Below are 18,342 nucleotides of genomic sequence, written 5' to 3' on the forward strand. Positions count from 1 at the left end.
CTTTTCCTTTTCTTTTGGCTAAGAACTCATTAAAATAACTGGAAAGAATCTAGTCTTAGTCTATCAAAGCAATGCATACTTCTCATCACAAGATGAATAGTGAATCCATATAATTGTTATTATTCCTCATGCATTTTTAAGAAAGTAAATGTAAAAAAATATTGCTGTTTAATATACCTTTAAATGTGAACATGAACTATGTATATGTACTCCAAAAGTAATGAACTCTAGAATAAATAAATAAAGCATGCTAATCACTGTTCATATGCAAAGGTCTCTACTGTCTTTATTACCTAGACATAAATGATAATTACAGAAGAAAGCAACACAGAGATTTACATTTTATGTATGCCTCAGGTCACTTTTTAGCCTTGGGATCCTCATTCCTCCTCTTCTACCTTCTTATGAAACTCCCTGCTCTTTGCTCGGAGCTTGTTGACCTGCGACTCTGCAATGTCAGCCCGCTCCTCGGCTTCCTCCAGCTCGTGCTGGATCTTGCGGAATTTGGAGAGGTTGACATTGGACAGCTCCTCCTGTGCAGGGAGAGGGAGTTGTGAAAACAACAGGCAGAGTGTGGACGTTTAATATCTGAAAACTGGGCAAACAAAAATTTAAATGCCACAGCTGGGCAAGCAGGGCAGGTTCAAAACCAAGGCAAGAAGCTGCTCAGGGCACTAAGTGTGCCAGAAGCGAAAAGAACATCAGAATGTCATAAAGGCCATGGCCACATTACACACAGCACAGTCTAGGCAGAGTTCATGGCAGAGTCCTAAACAGACAGACTAGCAGCTGCTTCTGACACCCAGGGTAGGGTAGGAAGGAATAAATAGATGTGGGAAGTGAGGCTTAGAGCAATACAAATAGATCTGCAGAAGTTTAGTTACTCCCAAAGCCAGCAATTCTTACTCTTACATTCCCCATTGTCTTACAGCAGCACATGCATCAAAAGAGTCAAGGTTTAAAAAAGATGCAGAGAAGAAAACACCAACACAGAATTCCACCTCCATCAGAAGGAAGTCTGGCCTTGGTCAGGGTGGTACTTACAGCTTCCTCAGCTTGCCTCTTGTAGGATTTCACTTTCATTTGCAGCTTGTCCACAAGATCTTGGAGCCTGAGAACATTCTTCCGGTCTTCCTCAGACTACAGAGAATGTCAAATAATAGAAACCCTTGTTGCCCTCTTTCTCTAAATTTCATAAATGAAACAGAGGGAGTAACATTCCTTATGGAGCATTGCTGTCCAGTAAGACAGAGGTCAAAATCCTGTTAACTGTGTCACTGACTGAGGTATAGAAAGAAATCCCTCTGGAAGGCCATGTGCCAATATTTTGACTTCCTGGAAGAAGAGTGTGTCAGCCCAAGGAGGCCTCCTGCCTTACCTGATAGGTCAGCTCCTTCACCCTCCTCTCGTACTTGCGCACACCCTTCACGGCTTCAGCACTGCGCTTCTGCTCAGCATCAACCTCCCCTTCCAGCTCCCGCACCTGCAAAGAGAAGCCCGTCTTTGGAGCTTCCCTGCTCTCTCTCCAAGGGGCGTGCTCACTCATGCACAAATTCCAGCCCTACGCACTCTGGCCTCCAGCTTCTGGATTTGCTTCTTGCCTCCCTTCAGCGCCAACTGCTCAGCCTCATCGAGACGGTGCTGCAGGTCCTTCACCGTCTGGTCCAGGTTCTTCTTCATCCTCTCCAGGTGGGCGCTGGTGTCCTGCTCCTTCTTCAGCTCTTCTGCCATCATGGCTGCCTGAGGAGAGCAAAGGGTGAAAGGCATTTAGGGGATGGAGCCAGTCTGGGGAGAAAACACTTATCTTCAGCAGTGAAAGGAGCGCCCAACTCACATCTGTGATGGCCTTCTTGGCCTTCTCTTCAGCATTGCGGGCTTCCTGGATCGTATCCTCCATTTCACCCTGAATTTGGGCAATGTCTGTTTCCAGCTTCTTCTTGGTGTTGATCAAACTGGTGTTCTGTTGAAGAGCATCAACATCACAATTTTATTTTTGTTAGCTTGCAATATCATGTCACGAACATTGCATAAATGTTGGGTTTTAATATCAATTGTGCCATCAGGTCACATGGTATTTTGTTCTAAAAGTGGTGCTGTGGCAGCTGTTAGTTTCTCAGCTGAGATGTGCTTCAGTATTTCAAGAACAACCTCCATACAGTCTTTCCTCACAGTTTCTCAGTCAACAGAGAAGGAATTGAGACTTATAAAGAAAAAAGACTTCCATTCAATTTTCTATCTAGTGGCAGTAAAAATTTTAAATGGTGCTGTGGAATAACTACAATGACATTGTTAAATGATGTTAATGACAGCATTAGTGTATTCCTACTTTGTTAATGATCAACCTAAGTTTGACTTTACAGTCTCAAATGTAAACGTGAAAGCTGTTGAACTCAAGTTATAGAGTAAGAACCTTACATATCTCTCTGAATTTACTACTTTTAAGGTATCTGCACTACTTAAAGTAATGTTATATCTGCAGCTGAAAAGTCACTTTTACTATTTGTTATCCATACTGTGAAAATTACAATGCATTTTACAAAATACTGTTACAATTCAGCCAGTCTTCAGTTATTTTATATGTATGCAGCAAAAGTATAAATACTAAATATATTTATACACTTACCTGGGTATGGAGGAGCTGCACACGCTCACTTGCATCCAGAAGCTCCTGCTCAGCCACTTTCCTCGACCGCTCCGTCTGCTCCAGGGCTGCCCGTAGCTCCTCAACTTCAGCCTGCAAGAGGTTGGCTCTGCGCTCCACCATGGCCACCTGCTCCTTCAGGTCCTCCTGTGACCTGAGAGCATCATCTAAGTGTATCTGTGTATCCTGGTAAGACAGACAGGACAGATTGTGAGGCGTATTTCTCCTATTTTCCTATTTCCTATTTTCACATCAGTATAGAACTGATAGAATTTTAGAACACGAAATTTTTTAGCTGTTTAAGAAACAGCTCAGCACATGTTTAGTTGTGCCATACCTTGAGCACTGCCTGTGTGTTCCTCAGATTCTTCTGTGCCTCCGCAGCCATGCGGTTGGCATGGCTCAGCTGGATCTCCATTTCATTCAGGTCTCCCTCCATCTTCTTCTTCAGCCGCAGGGCTTCATTCCGGCTCCTGATCTCAGCGTCCAGAGTGCTCTGCATGGACTCCACAATTCTGAGGTGGTTTCTCTTCAGCTGGTCGATCTCCTCATCTTTCTCTGCTATCTTTCTGTCAATCTCAGACTTCACCTGGTTGAGCTCAAGCTGGAGGCGCAGGATCTTCCCCTCTTCATGTTCAAGGGAGGCCTGGACAAGGATAAATTAGAATACTTTTTACGTGTCAAATGTTGAACCTGAAGCTCCGAGTAAAAAGGAGTGCCATGTTTAGGTAATATCGCTACACTTTTATACAAACACTCTCTTCCTCTTGTGTCTGAGAATAACTCCACAGTGCTTATAATGAGATAGAGATCCAAGATGTGTAATAGAGCAATAAATAGTGCTGTGTACCTCAGCTTCCTCCAGGGAGGCTTGGAGTTCAGATTTCTCCTGCTCAATCTGCTTCTTGACTTTCTCCAGCTCATGAATCGCCTTTCCTCCCTCGGCAATCTGCTCCGTCAGGTCGGAAATCTCCTCTGTGGGAACAAAGACCAATGGCATGGTCAGGCACAGAGCAGAACGGGAAGGGCCCTGCCACCCCAAGGTGAGGGGCATCGCTGCCAACCGGCAGGAACAGACCCATGTGGAATGCTCAGTAGACAAGCTTGTGAGAAAGCCCTGCCAGGAGCAGAGGGACAGGGACTTACGCTGCAAGTTCTTGTTCTCACGCTTCAGCGTTTCCAGGTGATCCAAGGACTCCTCATAGGCATTCTTCATCTTAAACAGCTCCGTGCTGAGAGAGCGAGACTCCTTCTGGGAGGCTTCCAGCTCAGCCTGCGTTTCCTCATACTTCTGCTTCCACTCTGCCAGGATCTGAAGAGAAACGGGGCGTGAGTATGGATGTGGCAATCAGGAGGGGATGCTCTGCCCAGGAGCCCCAGGCCGGGAGCCCAAAAGACCTTGTCAAAGTTCTTCTGCTTCTTATCCAGAGCTGCGCAGGCAGCATTCGATCGCTCCACGTCAATCATCAGGTCCTCCACTTCATTCTGCAGCCTCTGCTTTGTCTTTTCCAGGGAGGCACATTTGGCATTCACAGCTTCAACGTGTTCCTCTGCATCCTGCAGGCGCTGTGCCAGCTTCTTCCTGGGAGGTGGTAAGCACAGGTCCAGGTGAGGAAGCAAATGGGAGCCTGTGGTGTGCAGCCAGTATGTTTTTCACAGGAGCATATTTAGCCCCTTGGTAGTATGTGATGCCCATTTACACAGACGTGTAGGACCTCTCCCAGCCAGCCATTGTATTTCTGTGTCTGAATCCTGGGCTACAGCAGTTCTCTCTCTGCTATTCACACAGCTCTTCTGCGTCTGAAGAGCTTTGCTGCTTCTGCTTTTCCCCAGTGCATCCCTGCTCCTGGTTATATTTTCTCTCTTCCTGGCACCCCACCCCAAAGCAGAACACTGACTTCTTCCTGACAATATCACAGTGGTCTCCTCAAATTTCCATGCTTTGTCTCTGCCAGCCTTCCCCACATTCCTCACGTACTTGGCCTCCTCCAGCTCCTCAGTGCGCTGAATAGCGTCCGTCTCATATTTCGTTCTCCACTGGGCCACTTCGCTGTTGGCCTTGGACAGGGCACGCTGCAGCTCCCCCTTGGCTTCCTGCTCCTCCTCATATTGTTCCCGGAGCAAGTCACAGTCGTGGCGAGCAGACTGCAAGGCGTGGGCCAGGGCGTTCTTGGCCTGGGGGAAAAATAGTAGTGCAACAATGAATGGAAATATCCTGGGAAATCTCCCGTGTTGATGGACACTGGATTATTCTGCTGTGAGTGATAGCAAGCTACTGAAGGAGAAAGGAAGATCTGGGAATTTGCAGAAGAATTAAAGGATAGACTGCAGGGAAGGGGGAGCAAAGCTAATATGAGAAGACTTGCACTGCATTACCTAAGTGGTAATTTTTCCCCCTCTCATCTTGTTGCTTCTGTGATTTTATATGTTTATGATAAAGCCTTCTCACCTTGATCTCTTCCTCTAAGTGCCTCTTGAGTTCCTCAATCTGTTGGGTGAATGCCTGCTTGCCTCTTGACAGCTGAGAAATCAGAGCATCTTTCTCCTCCACCTGGCGTGAATATTCACCTAGGAAAGTTTGCAGACACACAAGCCTTTTGTTGCCATTGATGACAGGATTGAGGACATTTCGGGCTATAAAACCAGGTAGTTAGCAGACGTTGCAGAAGCTCATGATCCCATTTCATGCATTTCTCATTACAGGGGAGACAAAGCATGTTGGATGGACCATGTGCCCAGAAGGGTCATTTCTGCAATAACTCTCTGTCATTATTCATTTGCACATCAGAGATGTGTATGTCTCACCTGATTCTGTCTGCAGACGAGCTCTTTGAGCATTGAGGTCATTGATCATGCGCTGATGCTCTTCTTCTTTTGTCTTAATCTCGCTTAGCTGATCTTCCAGTGTGCGACACATCTTCTCCAGATTTGCCTGTGTGTCAACATACGGAAGGGGAAGGGTTAACCATCCACCCTCTTCATAATATCAGGTGCAAGAAATTGCATTGTATAGAATTCCACAGGGGCAGAAATACCTATAAGGTATTTGTGTACCTTGGCTTTGGAGACAGAGTCCATGTTACTGGCCAAGTCGTCAATCTCCATCTTCAGCTCACTCTTCTCCTTCTCCAGCTTCTGCTTCACTCGTTGCAGGTTGTCAATCTGCTCCCCAAGCTCAGCTGTGCTGTCTGCGTGCTTCTTCCGCAGGGCAGCAGCCGTGGCTTCATGCTGCAGCGTGGCCTCTTCGAGGTCACGGCGCATCTTCTGAAACTCTGCCTCACGCTTCTTGTTCATATCAATCTGAGCTGCAGTAGCCCCTCCTGCTTCTTCCAGGCGCTCGCTGATCTCCTCTAGCTCCCTGGAGAGGTCAGCCCGATGCTTCTCTGCTTTTGCCCGAGAGGTTCGCTCTGCCTCAATTTCCTCCTCCAGTTCCTCAATACGAGCCTGGGGAACATTAGGGACCCTTCACACCTCTGCCCTCCTCCTACCTGGCCTGTGTCTGGGTGAGAGAGGGGAAGGAGCAGAGACTTGCCTGCAGCTCCTTGATCTTCTTCTGTGATTGCATGCCCAGGGCTTGCTCATCCTCGATTTTGCTCTGGATCTGGCTGATTTCAAAGTCTTTCCTTTGGGCAAAGCAAACCGGGTTAGGGCTCAAAGAAAAAAGACAAGTGCACCAGCCCAGCACACAGCTGCCCCACAGCCACACTTACTTCTTCAGTTTCTCATCCAGCTGCTGCTTATCATTTTCCAAATCCATTATGCTGTCATGGGCCAGCTTTAGGTCTCCTTCGAGTTTCCTCTTAGCTCTCTCAAGGTCCATGCGCAGTTTCTTCTCTTGCTCCAGGGAACCTTCCAGCTAAAAAGAACAAGACCATCAGTGCTCTGCCAACCAGGTCTAACTCCGTGCCTGCCCTGTTTTTGCTGTATGCCTGTGTGCTTACATCGTCCACTTGCTGCTCCAACTTGGTTTTAGCTTTGGTCAGAGTATTGACTTTGTCCTCTTCTGCCTGCAGGTCGTCCAGTGTCTGCTGATGGGCCTCTTGGAGGGCTTTCTTCTCTTTTGTCAGCTTGGCAATGGTCTCGTCCAAGGCTGCCATCTCCTCTGTGAGGTTTTTCACCTTTGAGAAGAAGGGAGCAAGTGTAAATAAAGGAAGTAGATACAGAAGTCCTGTAAGAGCACAGTGCTCTTTTCTGGAGTGAGAGTGACAGCTTCTGCTTCATACCTTGTTTTCAGTGGCATGTTTTTCCTTCTCCACCTTGGCCAGTGTTAACTCAAGGTCATCAATATCTTTCTTCAGCTCTGAACATTCATCCTCCAGTTTCCTCTTCTTGGCTGTCAGTTCAGCATTAATTTCCTCCTCATCCTCGGCCCTTTCAGTCACCTCCTTAATTTTGGCTTCCAACTGGATTTTGGTTTTGATGAGCTGGTCACATCTTTCCTCTGCATCAGCTAAAGCATCAGCTTCCTGTTAGAGAAACATAGTTTTGTTTACTAATCTCAAGTTTTAGTGCACATTGAATAAAAAAGGGTATTTCCTAGTGAAAAAGAGAAACATGGAATTATTATTTTTTTTATTACCTTGTAGGAAATTATTTTTGCACACCCTCTTTTTAATCAGGAAAGGTTTTTGTTCTATTTGATTTTTTTACTTTCATCAATTATCGTGCCTTGCTCTATTTATAGATAAGATATCTAACTATCTGAAAATACTTTTTTCACTAAGGCTTTTCATTACTGTCCCTGAAAATAAATAACTGAATATAATTGTGCACAGATCTTTTTGTTTTATCTCTGTAAAAGTTTTTTTTTGGCAAGGAAAATTCTGACTCTATTCCAGATAAATTGGTATATAATGTGGATGCACTCAGTGGTTTCGATTTGAACTTGACTTTATTTTGAAGCTATGAAGTAGACACTTAAAGATACAAGACTGTTGTGTAAGTGTTGCCTATTCTTTTGATCTTCCAAAGGACATTGGAGACACACATAGGGCTGGTAGTTAGGATTTAGAGGGTATTTGTGTCTTCCTAGAATAGTAGCTGCAAGAGAATAGGTGAGATACCATGGATCATAAGAAATTACATAAGGCTCTTTTATTTAGGGAACTGATTAAAACCAGAAAGTAGGAAACTGAATTGCTCTCCAGACTGTTAACTGTATATACTAAATCTCTGGTGACTACAATTGGACCTTATATTGTGAGCTTGCATAGAGAAACATACCTGTAGGCCTAGAGACTTAAAAAGTCATTCCCAAGTTAGAACCTCATATTATAATGTTGACACTGAGTGGTCTGAATTTTACCTTTAGTGATTCAGATTAAAAGATTTTCTAAGGCAATTTAGTGTGCAGTGTGAGAGTTCCATACTATGAGAAAAGATTTAGACCTTACTTATTTTCCCCTGGAAGAAACATACTAATAATACCTACAGCTTGCACTTGGAGCTGCAGGTCATTTTTCTCCTGCACCAGTTTCACCATTTTCTCCTCCAGCTCCTTCCTCTTTGCCTCAGATTTTGCAAGTTCTTCCTTGGTTTTCTCAAACTCCTCCTTCATGTTGGCCATCTCCTTCTCAGATTCTGCACTCTTCAGCAAGGGCTTGATCTTGAAGAACAGCTTCATCCAGGGCCAGTGTTTCACATTCATGAAGGACCGAACGTTGTACTGGATGCAGAAGATGGACTCCCTGAAGCATAATTAAAAAGTACATCGAATATTTTCAGTACGACAAGTGCTGACACTTTCCCCCAAGTCCAGTGACCTTAACTGAAGATGAGGAATGTCTACCTCCTCTCCACCATTCTCTGGTACTCCACTCTCATCAGGAAGCCCCTGCACCTGGCCTGTGTGCGAGTGATGAGCTGTGCCAGCTTCTCATCCCTCATCTCCTCCAGGAGACCTAGCAGCCCAGCTTTGAAGAACACCTTGAGAAAGGGAACGTTGCAGCACATTACTGTCAGGCAGAGCAAAGCACAGGCACACAGTGCGTGAGTCAAGGAGGGCTGGTACCTTGGTGTGGCCAAATTTGTACTGGGTGTGGTCCACATCGATTGACCCCAGAAGCTTCTCAGAAGCCTTCTTGCTATCAATGAACTGTCCCTCTGGGATAGCGCTGGCATTAAGCACCTTGTATCTGTGGAATGAGAGGAAATATGAATGAAGGCAATCTCAAGTCATCAGATTATACTGTTTATTGAAAATAACAGCAGTCTGCAGCAGAATGAGGCTGAGGAAGTTGGAATTCCATCCTTTGTTTAGAGATAGTTATAATGAAGTCCTGATCTGATAACAAAATTCAGAAAACTTTTCTGGTCTTTAGGTGATCAGTCATAGATGAAAAGGGGACGCTGATCTCCCTCCGTTTCAGTCTGATACCTTTTTCACTTAAACTATGCTGTAGAAAATTGCTAGAGAGGAACATTGCCAACATGTGGATAGGAAGAAAGCATCTTCCCCTGAAACTTGCAGCTGATGCAATGGCCAAAACACTCTATCTGAGTTTGTAATTTTTGTCTGAGAAGGTGTTGTAGCCACATCCCAATTTGCATTTTCCAATCTTGTCATCATTGGCTCGTGTAGTTCTATTGTGCTTTCCTATTCAGAGACACTGGCACAGTTCAGCTGTTTGATGAACAGCAATCAGTGAGGACGCCTGACTTATATCTTAATTTCCAAAGAATTTCTCTTTTGCTAGACATACATGTTGCCTTTGGGTATACATTCCAGCATTTCCCCCTTCTTTCAGTTATAATCAGATAGAGTTGGCATTAAAAAATAACCATAAATGTTAAAATATTTAAGATGTACAACTTATGCAGTAAGGAGAGAAGAGAGAGCAGAAAGGAGCATGACCTTTGTTTGAAGTCTGCATAGAGGATTCTGCTCGGAAATCCCTTCCTGCAAATTCTGATCCCTTCCAGCACACCATTACAGCGCAGCTGGTGTAGCACCAGTTCATGCTCCATGGCACCTAGGCAAATAAGACAATTATTTGATAGTTCATGATAAAGCATAGAGAATAATGGCTGCATTATACTATTATTTCACTCTACTTGAGGTTCTTACCAGGTGTTTTTGTTTCATTGGGGATGATACAGCGCACAAAATGGGGGTGAGTGCTCCTTAGATTGGTCATTAGCTTGTTTAGGTTCTCCTGTGGGTTCATGAGCAAAGATTTTTCATTAACAAATGATACCTCTGCAGTTATACTCTCAGATGTGAGAAAAGTGTTGGAAAACAATAATGGATTTATTATTCCCGCCTATACCCATCCTAATTTGAGTTTGCTTCTGCCTTTCAGTCTTGAGCATGAGAGAAATTCACAAAACTGTGTAATGTGTTTTCATGAGACTGATGATGTTTTCATACATCCACTCAGACAGTACACCTATGGAGAATGGTGACTAGATGTTCATGGCAAAAGGCATAATTTTGAGTGAAAGATGATTCTTTGTAATCACCGGATTCTCACTCTATGGAAGACACTGACTATTGATGGGAACAGAAACAAAACCAAGAATAGGACAAAAGGGAAGAGGGGCAAGGACCAACTTTGCAAAGAAGGCTGGGAAAGGGAAGCTTAATGGTGTTAGGTGCTACTTGTGAAGATATATTTGACATAGGTTGAGAAGGGGAAGACATGAAAGACTCCCTGTTCAGTGAGAATGGGGGTCACAAGTCGTAGAGAAAAGGCAAGAGTGGCAGGGCCTACAGCACCCTTTTCTAGAAGTGTTTTTAAAAGCAAACCTATGAACTATCTCTGATTTTAGCAATCACTTTTACAAGCTAGGTCCTAACAGTTCTCAGTTTAGCCCTGGTTTGGAGCAGGGGAAAAGCAGCTCAGACAAATACCTTTTTCACAGTGTGAAATACTCTTCAGGATGCCAGAGAGTAGCTAGATGCCACAGGTGCTGAAACAAGAGTATTTCCATCTGCCTTAAGTTCTGTCCATTGGTGGAAAGGTAACTGGCCTTGGCATTTCCCTATTGCCTTATCTTCATATGTATAATCATGTGTAAACAGTTATGTATTATGTATTATGTTATGTATTATCATGTGCAAATGCACATACATATGTATGTAACTGATCTAGACTTGAGATTCCCTGAGGCAGGTAGCCAGATCTACCATTGCCCTTCCAAGGCAGAGGGAGAGGGAGAAGAGCTTGATCCTGCCAACTGGTGTACTCATGAATAAATGAAACTGTAGCCTGACATAAATACTTTTTCCAACATTTGAAGAAAGGCTAGATCAAGATGTATCTTCCTCATCTGGCCTCAGCTAACTCGCAGTCAGCTCTTTTATGAATAAATGAAGAGATGTTCTTGATGCAGAAAAATGTTAATAGGTGCAGTAAAATGGCCTTGTTGGAGTTAGTGTGAGGTTTCACAATCTTCAACTAAAAAAAAAGAGGAAAAAATAGAGATAATGACTTCTGTACTTACCCTGAAAAGAGCTGATACAGTCTGGAAAGACGAACCCTTCTTCTTGCCTCCTTTCTTGCCACCACCACCACTACTCTCTGAAGCACACCAAAAAAAGGTGGTTTTACAACTTTGATTTGTAAAATTTTTCTCTATGAGACTGCAAGAATCTTGCTCATATGTATAAGTCACGCTAAGAAAGGAGCCTAGGATGCAGTGGGAAACAGAGTAAACACTCAATCTAAAGGAACACAGGACCAAAGGTGTGTGATAATCCAAGGGATTATCATGGCTGAGTGGAAGGCCTGAAATACATTTGATCTTTTCCTTTGTTAATAAATTCAAGCCATGGGGGACTGCAAAACATGCAGTTTCTTTAGAACACACTAGTTGATACTCATGGCTCTGGTAGAGTCATTAAATAAAAATGAAAATATGAATTTCACAGAACTGACCTGCCTCTCCTCCAGCAGAGGCAAAGAGTAAGGCCAGTGTCTTCAGTGATGATTTCTGGTACAGCCCCACAACTGTTTCATTCAGGGGGTCCTTGTTCTTGTCAAGCCAGCCAGAGATGTTGTAGTCCACTGTACCAGCATAGTGCACCAGGGAGAAGTGGGCCTCAGCCTTGCCTTTGGCAGGCTTGGGCTTCTGGAAGTTGTTGGACTTGCCCAGATGCTGGTCATAGAGCTTGTTCTTGAAAGAGGTGTCGGTTGCCTTGGGGAACATACACTCCTCTTCCAGGATGGAGAAGATGCCCATGGGCTGGGAGAAGCAGAAGGAAGGAGGAAAAGGTAAAAAGGCAGAAAGAATCACAGATAAAGAAATATCTTCCTGAGTGGGACAATATTAATGCTCTCAGGGATTGTTATTCTGCTCAGCAGCGCAAACTGTAAAATAATCTAAACTTATGTATTTACAGTATCACATTTACCCTTTCAAACTATATTTATAAATATATAAAAAATTAATGCATTTCTGAAAATATTAGACATTGTGAATTACACAGGTACCTTCTCAATGAGCTCAATGCAGGCAGCCAGGTCCATCCCAAAGTCAATGAACTCCCATTCAATTCCTTCCTTCTTGTACTCCTCCTGCTCCAGCACGAACATGTGGTGGTTGAAAAACTGTTGCAGTTTCTCATTGGTGAAGTTGATGCACAGCTGCTCCAAACTGTTGAACTGCACAATTACAAATAGAGATTACTATTAATGTAAATTTAGAAAGCTAGGGATAAAGAACAGTGCTGGCTTTTTGTACCAAATTACCGGAGGATCTGCCAGTGTTCCATCTTTCCTTAGTCAGGAGTTTGGAACTTCTGTCAGTGTATCTCTTTTGTCAGGCTAAACTTTATCCACACTTATGTTTATGACCCCCAGAAGCTTAGGCCACTTTAATATTTCAGACTTGTCAGTTTTGATTTCTACTAGATTGGGCTAATTCAGTTATGGGAGAGTCCACAGCACAACAGTTTATTCAACATTTCCAAATGCTGATTTCAAAGCATGTCCCAAGCCTTCTAAGCAAAAATTATGTCTATGGAACTGGTGTCTGTGCATTAGGTACCAAATGACATGTTAGTCTATTGTTTGTAATCCGTCAAAGAACTGCATTTATGAATTTACATTGGCATATGTGCAACACAAGAATCTATTCCCAGTTAAAAACCTGTGGGAATCATGATGCTTTAAATGCAACCTGAAAGGATTAAACCATTTCTGCAAAAAAAAAGGTCATAATTCCTTCTTAAGTACTTTGGCACACAATAGAGTTATTTCTAAAAACGTGGTAATAAAACACTGTTCTTACATCAAAGATCTCGAAGCCAGCAATGTCCAGGACACCAATGAAGTACTGTCTGGGTTGCTTGGTATCCAGCTGTTGGTTGATGCGAATAACCATCCACAAGAACATCTTCTCAAACACAGCCTTTGCCAAGGCACCTACTGAATTGTATACCTGAAATAAAAAATGGAAGGTTTGTAGTTACCATGCAAAGCAAAAGAGGAAGCCCTGAGGATCTGTCATCAAAACACGGATTTTTGTACCTGCTGCACGGTTTGACCCTTGGTCACATATTCATTCCCAACCTTGACTCGGGGGTAGCACAGTGCCTTAAGCAGGTCGGCTGAGTTCAGACCCATGAGATAGGCAGCCTTGTCAGCAACTTAAGACCAAAAAAATCAGTTGTTAAGGTACCAGCAGATATTAGTGTTCTTTTAAAACAAGTATTGAAAGGCAATTCTAGTAAAGATGGAAAGATTAGTTAAGATAAAGAAGACATGTATTTGTAGTTCATCATAAGCAACATTCCCCAGTAATAATGGAACATTTATGCTGGCTATTTTTTCTTCATCGTTTCTTAGTTTATTTTGAATTTTGAATGAAAAATCAGTTTAGAGACTTTTAGGTAGGCAGACTTCTCAATAATAAATGCTAAAAAAGAAAAAGGAAAGATAAGCCTGGGATGATGATCAGGTTGCAGACAATCGCAGATCCTCTCAGAAGCAAATACAGTGCAATTTGTATCAGTGACTTGTGGTAGGGTAACTTTAAACACATAGTACTCAAGAGAGCACAATGCATAAGTGTCAATTATGCCTTTATGAATCTACAGCTAAACATATGAGAGGAAGTGCTATATTTAGAAGTGTATGCTCAAACAGAAAGTTTGGCATTTTACTTTCTGCTATTGATTTACTATTGAATTCAAATTGCCAGCAAACACAGTATGTAAAATGATTTGTTCAAGAATGCTTATATAATTCAAAGTATAGCAGATTACTGCATGAATATGGGACATGATCTAACAGTCTGAAATGCTGTCAACAGATATTTAGGTTAGATGTTGGGGAAAAAATTCCAATGAGTAAGGATAGTGAAGTACTGGACTAGATTGCATGTTTTCCTCAGTGTTTTCAAAAGCAGGCAAAGAAAGAAAGATTGCACAGTAAACGGCATCCACAGAGGTGGAGTAGATGAACTGCCACAGTCCTCTCCCAGCTTTATGAGCTAATAAAACTAGCAAAATGAAAGATTGCTTTGCCACACTGAGAAATTTGTTCACAGGTTCAGAGCAATCCTCAGAAGAGGATTACAGTGTCTGTGTGGCAGAACTGATTTCAATGGAATCAGTGTTACGTACACTGCTCCAAATGCTTCCAAGAGTTGGTCAGCAAAATGCCATCACTTAAGTAAAGTTACACCTATTATTTGTAGCCCATTCTACTATTACTACTCATCATTATCAGATTCATTGCTATAGTATTTCTTGCAGTCATTTTCACTTATGTCTTAACTTTCCTAAACAAAACCCCCAAAACACACACACTAAAAAACAACTCAAGAAAAAATCCCCAAACAGAAGTCCTGGAGACATGCCGAGACTCTACAGCAAATGTAGAACGTATGAGCCACAGCTGCAGTATTAACTGATGTTCCTTTTTAACCCCCTATGCAAAATGAAGTAGCACAATGCTCTCAGTTCAGGCATTGTGAGTTGTCTCCAGAATACGGGCTTTGAAGCAGAGCAGGTTCTGGCTTCTTGTCACCTCAAAACAATACCATTAGGAGGTAGCTACAGCTGATGGTAAATGATAGTAGCTACGTGGCTACATAAACGTAAGTCAGTGAGCAGAGTGGCTCCCAGTTCTGTGCCGGGTCTGGGAAGCTGCCGTTCAGTATAGCAGCAAAGCTGTCTTTTCTTCTGCCTGACTCCTACCGTGTCAGCCAATGGAAGTGTGCTTTAGGGTTCACTGGACCTTATACTTCGCACAGTTCAAAATAATCTGCATCTTCCACCTAGGTGTGTTCTTCCAGCAAAGCCCTCTGGTTAGGACACGCCTATATTCTAGAGTACCAGCATCCGGGGGAATGTGCAGGCTGAGTTGATGATTCTGGCCCTGAATTACTGCCTGTCCTAGTGAGCATTCCAGTATAGACTGTGCTCCGGTATATATTGTGCTGGTACCTTCTGTGCCGTCCGGCTCTGCCTGCTCCTCACGCTGCTTCTGCTTAAACTTCAGGTTGCCGTAGTGCATGACAGCCCCCGTCAGCTTGTAAATGGCTGTCTTCTCATCAGGAGTGAAGCCCAGGATGTCAATGGCGCTCTAACAAAAGAATCATTAGAGTAAGTCCCACGCCTGTTAAAGGTCAGAGTCCGCCTAAGAAAACGTGTGCGTTACTTACATCCGTGGCCATCAGCTCTTCCTGGTCGTTAATGCTGGGAACTGTGATCTCACCTTGACTCACATACTGATAGTCATACGGGTTGGTGGTGATCAGTAACATCTCTGAAAAGAAGGACAGAACACATACGGATCAAATGTAATGGGCACGTAAAGGAATTAAATGCTGTTCCGTCACCTTTGTCTGGAGCAGTAAGTGATCTTTCCTACCAATTAGCTCTGGCTTCTTGTTGGACATGATCTGGTAAAATATGTGGTAGCTTCTTTCTGCCTTGAGCTGGAAAGTGACTCTGGACTTCTCCAGCAGATCTGGCAAGGACGGTAGGACAGAGTTAGCGCAAGAACTGAGGAAGGCTGGGGGGAAAGGGATCAGGCCAGGAGGGTCACTTACATGTTTCAATGTCAGCAGAAGCCAGTTTCCCTGTGGCACCAAAATGGATTCTGATGAATTTACCCTGAAAGAAGCAGGAAAGCCAATCGAGATCTGTTTTACCAATCCTGACTGCAAGAATATTCGAGTCAGTGGGCTGATAGGAAAAAAGGAGTTTGGTCCCAGGCAACAACTTACAAAGCGTGAGGAGTTGTCATTCCTCACCGTCTTGGCATTACCAAAAGCCTCCAGCAGTGGGTTGGCACTGATGATTTGATCCTCAAGTGTCCCCTAAAATAGAAATCTTATTGTTATGACATAGCTCATAAATAAATTTGACAGTTGCAGGTTCCTACCCCTAGGACCTCACCTGCATTTTGCCTGCCGGCTGCTGCTCTTCCTTCTTCTTATCCCCGCTCGCTGCAATTGTTGCAAAGTACTGGATGACACGCTTGGTGTTCACAGTCTTCCCTGCACCGGATTCTCCGCTGTCAACCCAAAGAGAGACGCAGAGAGTGTGTGGTGAGGCAGGAGGTCCCCTGGCACCGGGCAGCCCCACAGGGACCCGAGCAGGGGGTGTACATACGTGATCAGGATTGACTGGTTCTCGCGATCTGTGAAAGGGGCAGAATGAAAGATAGTGTTAGCAGTTCTTGTGAGTAACATTAAACTGAATGAGAAGTAAAGCTGTAAATGGAAGTTGGGGCTTCTCCCAAGTCCAAGAGTAATAGTCCAAGTAGTCCATGACTACCCAATTCCCTTCCAGGTCCCAACAGTAGTAAGTATAACCCCAAATGAATGCATAGAGCTGTCAGAGGCATGTGGTCCTGAGACAAGCTGTGTACCCACTTGCCCTTCACACAATTCTCATCAAGAAATCTAATCAAAATGCCTATCTGTACTCAAAATAGAGGATTATATGGAATACTAACGCTTTCTGTCCCATCAGTTGAAATAAGTAGCGAACAACGTCAAGCAGTATTTCTGCAGTGGGGGAGTGTAAAATTTCGTACGGTAAAGTGCAAATAATACACAGATACACAGTGCTGAGTCCATGCATGCTTCTGAGTCAGTTTCACTTTAAATTAATTCCTGCATAAGTCGATCAGCTTCTCAGTCAAACATGTCTGTGGTGGTTTTAGCTGGCTTGTCACACGCTCCAGTGAGAGCAGTGGGCCTTTTTGGTTTATAATGCTGTGAGGGACGTCAAGCACTCACCAGTCAGCATGAACTGATAGGCGTTGTCAGAGATGGAGAAGATGTGTGGAGGGGCCTCCTGGCGCTTCTTGCCTCGGTAGGCCAACACCACCTCCGGGTTGTACACCGGCAGCCACTTGTAGGGGTTGACAGTGACGCAGAAGAGACCCGAGTAAGTCTGTAAGGAACGTGGAAAGGATGACGATTTTGGAGAGCTGAGGAGAGTTGCAGATAAGGCAGAGGTGAATGATGTTCTGGGGAGACCAGGGCAGTGAAAGAAAATGAAGTGGAGGAATGACCTATCAGAGAATGGGTGAGATACAGCATACGAAAAGGAAAGGTAAAAGCGAGAAAGAAGGAGGGAGAGGATGTAGACAGCAAGAGGGAAACACATGCAAGAAAGAAAGAAGAAATAGAAAAATGATGAAAGAAGAAGGCAAGAAGTCAGGAAGCTCTTTAGAGAGATTGAAAGTTGTCTTCAACTCCTCAAAAGCAGGAATCATCTCCTTCTGCTGGTACTTACGTAGATCATCCAGGCTGCATAACGCTCTTTGAGGTTGTACAGCACAGCGGGTTCGTGGAGGTGGGTCATCATGGCCATGTCCTCGATTTTATCATACTTGGGAGGGTTCATGGAGAAAATTTGATCATCCTTCACAGTAAGAGTCTGCCAAAGAAAAGAAAGGTACATAGTTGCCATCTAAAAGTCCACAGCAGGATTAAATTATATTCTCAAGCCTTCAATTTTTTTTTACTCACTTCTCCAGCTTCGGTCTTGACGGTGACCTTTCCTGCTTCTTTGCTTTGGATTGTGCTTTTCACATAGGATTCCTTAGCATGTACCACAAAGACTGAAGTCTTGGCATCAAAAGGCTTGTTCTGTGCCTCGATTCTCTCCTTTTCTGACTTTCGGAGGTAGGGAGCCGCCTCCCCAAAGATGGCCATCTCAGAGTCTGACGACATGGCTGTTTATTGAGTGCAACAGAGCACAGATCTGAAGTGGAGAGACATACTACAGTGCTGAGTGAAGGAAGAAATGCCTTTGTACCACACACCTGACTCTCTGTAGTGTTCAGCTCTGCCTCTTCTTACAGTCTCCCTCTCTGTCTTATCTGCTTTTCACCCTAGATGTCCTTTAATTTATTTAGATCCTAAAGAAAATAGGTGTTTTTGACTTAGATTTTTTTAACTTTCTCTCCCTTATTCCAGTTTACGTGTTCAGTTCTTTAGATCTAGTAGTATTTCAGTAGGCTATACAGAAAAATTGGATTGATTGGCACAATATAAAATTTTTCTATACAAAGCAGCAGAGATACCAAGGGAAGTCATCTTATCGAAATTATGAAAGCCCATTATATCCTTTCTCTCTTGCACATTTTAGACCATGTAACTTGTGTCAACTATAGAGATGGAGCAACATAAGAAAAAAAGCTGTGGAGTAAGCAGAAGCACATGTGTGAATTGTCTATGCAAAGCTTTTTCCTCAGTTAGAAATCAGACTTTTAGCCTCTCCAATTGTGCTG

General features: G+C 43.6%; 1 protein-coding gene across 6 annotated transcripts; it reads right to left on the reverse strand.

Moving 5' to 3' along the window:
• Positions 1-380: 380 nt before the first annotated feature.
• Positions 381-17,782, reverse strand: LOC104264265 (myosin-1B-like). Of its 6 annotated transcripts, XM_059828015.1 has the most exons (39): positions 17,579-17,782; positions 17,343-17,486; positions 16,841-16,997; positions 16,209-16,236; positions 15,993-16,110; positions 15,821-15,913; positions 15,644-15,707; positions 15,463-15,561; positions 15,254-15,357; positions 15,036-15,174; positions 13,114-13,232; positions 12,875-13,024; positions 12,076-12,246; positions 11,521-11,827; positions 11,161-11,195; positions 11,087-11,128; positions 9,708-9,795; positions 9,495-9,612; positions 8,652-8,775; positions 8,430-8,566; positions 8,073-8,328; positions 6,865-7,107; positions 6,583-6,759; positions 6,352-6,497; positions 6,174-6,264; positions 5,696-6,085; positions 5,447-5,573; positions 5,091-5,209; positions 4,620-4,816; positions 4,040-4,223; positions 3,788-3,953; positions 3,492-3,616; positions 2,979-3,287; positions 2,624-2,827; positions 1,835-1,960; positions 1,570-1,740; positions 1,379-1,483; positions 1,045-1,140; positions 381-533 (listed from the first exon to the last, which is right to left on the reverse strand). In XM_059828015.1, exons 1-39 carry the CDS (start codon positions 17,780-17,782, stop codon positions 381-383), a joined length of 5,826 nt encoding a protein of 1,941 aa, XP_059683998.1. The 6 variants fall into 6 exon arrangements, with proteins under 6 accessions (XP_059683998.1, XP_059683997.1, XP_059683996.1 ...); XM_059828014.1 differs by having other exon boundaries at positions 11,087-11,161; positions 11,537-11,827; XM_059828013.1 differs by having other exon boundaries at positions 11,087-11,161; positions 11,525-11,827.
• Positions 17,783-18,342: the final 560 nt, after the last annotated feature.

The sequence above is a fragment of the Gavia stellata genome, chromosome 22, assembly GCF_030936135.1.
Source record: "Gavia stellata isolate bGavSte3 chromosome 22, bGavSte3.hap2, whole genome shotgun sequence".
NCBI classification, from domain to species: Eukaryota; Metazoa; Chordata; class Aves; order Gaviiformes; family Gaviidae; genus Gavia; species Gavia stellata.